This window comes from Epinephelus moara, chromosome 13 (assembly GCF_006386435.1).
Source record: "Epinephelus moara isolate mb chromosome 13, YSFRI_EMoa_1.0, whole genome shotgun sequence".
NCBI lineage: Eukaryota > Metazoa > Chordata > Actinopteri > Perciformes > Serranidae > Epinephelus > Epinephelus moara.
In genome coordinates, this window is record NC_065518.1 from 952,416 (window position 1) to 954,994 (window position 2,579).

Below are 2,579 nucleotides of genomic sequence, written 5' to 3' on the forward strand. Positions count from 1 at the left end.
AGTTTTTCCTGATCAGCTGTGAGGGTCATAAGGACAGAGGGATGTCGTATGCTGTAAAGCCCTGTGAGGCAAATTGTGATTTGTGATATTGGGCTTTATAAATAAAATTGAATTGAATTGAATTTCCTGTTTGTGTTCTTCCTTGTTTTATATTATTCATTCATGTTTAATGTGTTTCCTGTTTTATTTTGTAGAGTCTCTCCTCATGTGTCATGTCTGGTTTTACTTTCGGTCTACTTTCCCACCTGCGTTCTATCACACCTGTCGTCATCAGTCTCGTTAGTCCTTCCCTGTTCCCAGAGTCTTCCCCTCACACCTGTTCTGTATTAGTCCTGTTTGCTCCACCCTTGTTGTAAGCCAGTCCCCATTTCCCTCCCTTTGTCCGAGTCCTCCTGCTCCAGCTGTGTCTCGTTCTTTTGATTAGTTCTTTATATGTATACATGCCTGTGTGTTTCCCTTTGTTAGTTGTCAGTTCGTCTGTGTTCATCTCCAAGTTCATGGTGTCATTTCTTCCCGGTCTCTCGTGTTCTGTTTTAGATTTTCTCCCTGAGTTATTCCTTGTGTTCATCGTGCTTCTCTGGTTTGTTTCAGTTTAGTTTTGCTTCTCCTTTTTTTTTGTGTTTTGTTGCCTGCCTGTTTCGAAGATTTTTTTTTATCAGCACTGAAACTCGGTTTTTGTTTAACCTTATACCTGCCTCCTGCTCTGCAGTTGGGTCCTTCCTGAACTGATTCCTGACAGTTTAAAACCTTAACCTGTCAGATTGTGGCAGAGAATTAAAATCTGGCGCAACTTGACCAACTTTCAAAGGGCACGAAGAAGAAAAATAGGTTGTCAAAACTTTTGCAACACTTTAAGTATAAACAACTTTGGCGGTTTGACCAATGTGTCTTGGATTGCGGCCTTCATCATCAGAGTCATCATGAAACACATTACAGAGAACATTTTAAGAACATGAGATTGAATGAAAGAAAAACAACCTGAAGAGGTTTTTACCTGTGGTCCGCCGATGACAAAGCGTCCGCTGGGCTGCAGGTGGTAGACAGTGTCCTCGTCCAGGTACCTCGATGGGACCACGGCCTTGATGACCTTCTCCTTCAGGACCTTCTTCTGCTCCTCTAGACTCACATTGTCATCATGCTGCGCTGAGATCACCACAGTGTGAACCCTCTTGGGGATCACAGCTCCGTTCTCTTGGGTGTAGTGAACCGTCACCTGGATGGATGGGCGTGGAGAGGCTTCGGTATTTCTACTATTACACTGCATCATGTTCAAATTTGGATATAATTCCAGTTTTAAGGCTTTTAAAGGGATTTAAATTTTCAACTTCATCAACCCAAAAAACAACAAACTCCAAAAATAAAGACAACATTTTTATATTTGAGCTTTTGTAAATGAAGTCTTGACACGTGTGCAGTGAGTCCAAAGCACCCATACGATCCGATGCGTGCACAGGCTGAAACTGTCAAGGTGTTATTGGAAAGACGTCTCCCAGCTCAGATGTTGCATACCAGCGTGCTCTGCTTGGTCAGCACATTCTGGTGGTCTAACTATCTCGTGAGTAACTGCACACAGGGAGAACTACCAGCTTCACTTCCAGGATACCTCAGAATACATTTTGATCCATAATAAAAATAAACATTTGGGTTTTAAGTTGGATGAACGTCTAACTTTTAAGGAGTGTATCAGTGTTTGAGTTCATTCAGAAGATGGAGTTCTGGGATTAGCACTCAACAAAGCTTTTTAGATAAGAAAGAACTTCATTGTGAAAGTGTTGTACAGCAGTTGCAGTACAAAGTAGAAAAAGTACAAATCTAAAATATCAGTAAGGTGCAAGTCCAAACTATACACAGTGCAAAGTAAAAAAAAACAAAAAACAAAACACTGTCTGTACTGCAGTGGTGTATTTGGATCTCACCTGTGTCTTGGAGTCGGGGCGGAGCCAGGGGACAGTCCCATTACGTCTCAGTTCGGCCATCTTGGCGTTGAGTTTGTGTGCGAGGACAACGGTGAGGGGCATTAACTCCTCTGTCTCATCCGTGGCGTATCCAAACATCAGACCCTGTCCTCACAGGATGAAACTAATGTTGTTACCAAAGTCTTTGTCGTATTCATAGCAACGTTGTGTGTGTAACACATCTTAAAGTTGGTTTTCATTCTCTTCAAGTACATTGAACAAAAATATAAACGCAACACTTTTGTTTTTGCTCACATTTTTCATGAGCTGAACTCAAAGATCTAAAACATTTTCTATACACACAAAAGACCATTTCTCTCAAATATTGTTCACAAATCTGTCTAAATCTGTGTTAGTGAGCACTTCTCCTTTGCCGAGATAATCCATCCCACCTCACAGGTGTGGCATATCAAGATGCTGATTAGACAGCATGAATATTGCNCATTTTCTATATACACAAAAGACCATTTCCCTCAAATATTGTTCACAAATCTGTCTAAATCTGTGTTAGTGAGCACTTCTCCTTTGCCGAGATAATCCATCCCACCTCACAGGTGTGGCATATCAAGATGCTGATTAGACAGCATGAATATTGCACAGGTGTGCCTTAGGCTGGCCACAATA

The 2,579-nt window shown here is 41.5% G+C and overlaps 1 protein-coding gene across 1 annotated transcript in view; it reads right to left on the reverse strand.

Moving 5' to 3' along the window:
- The window catches only part of LOC126399465 (S-adenosylmethionine synthase-like), a 15,621-nt gene that overhangs the window by 4,276 nt on the left and 8,766 nt on the right, over positions 1-2,579 (reverse strand). Inside the window, exons 5-6 of the mRNA XM_050059468.1 lie at positions 1,917-2,060; positions 995-1,213 (exon numbers count right to left, since the gene is read on the reverse strand). Coding sequence (XP_049915425.1) covers positions 995-1,213; positions 1,917-2,060 — 363 coding nt within the window. The remainder of the gene's footprint in view (positions 1-994; positions 1,214-1,916; positions 2,061-2,579) is intronic.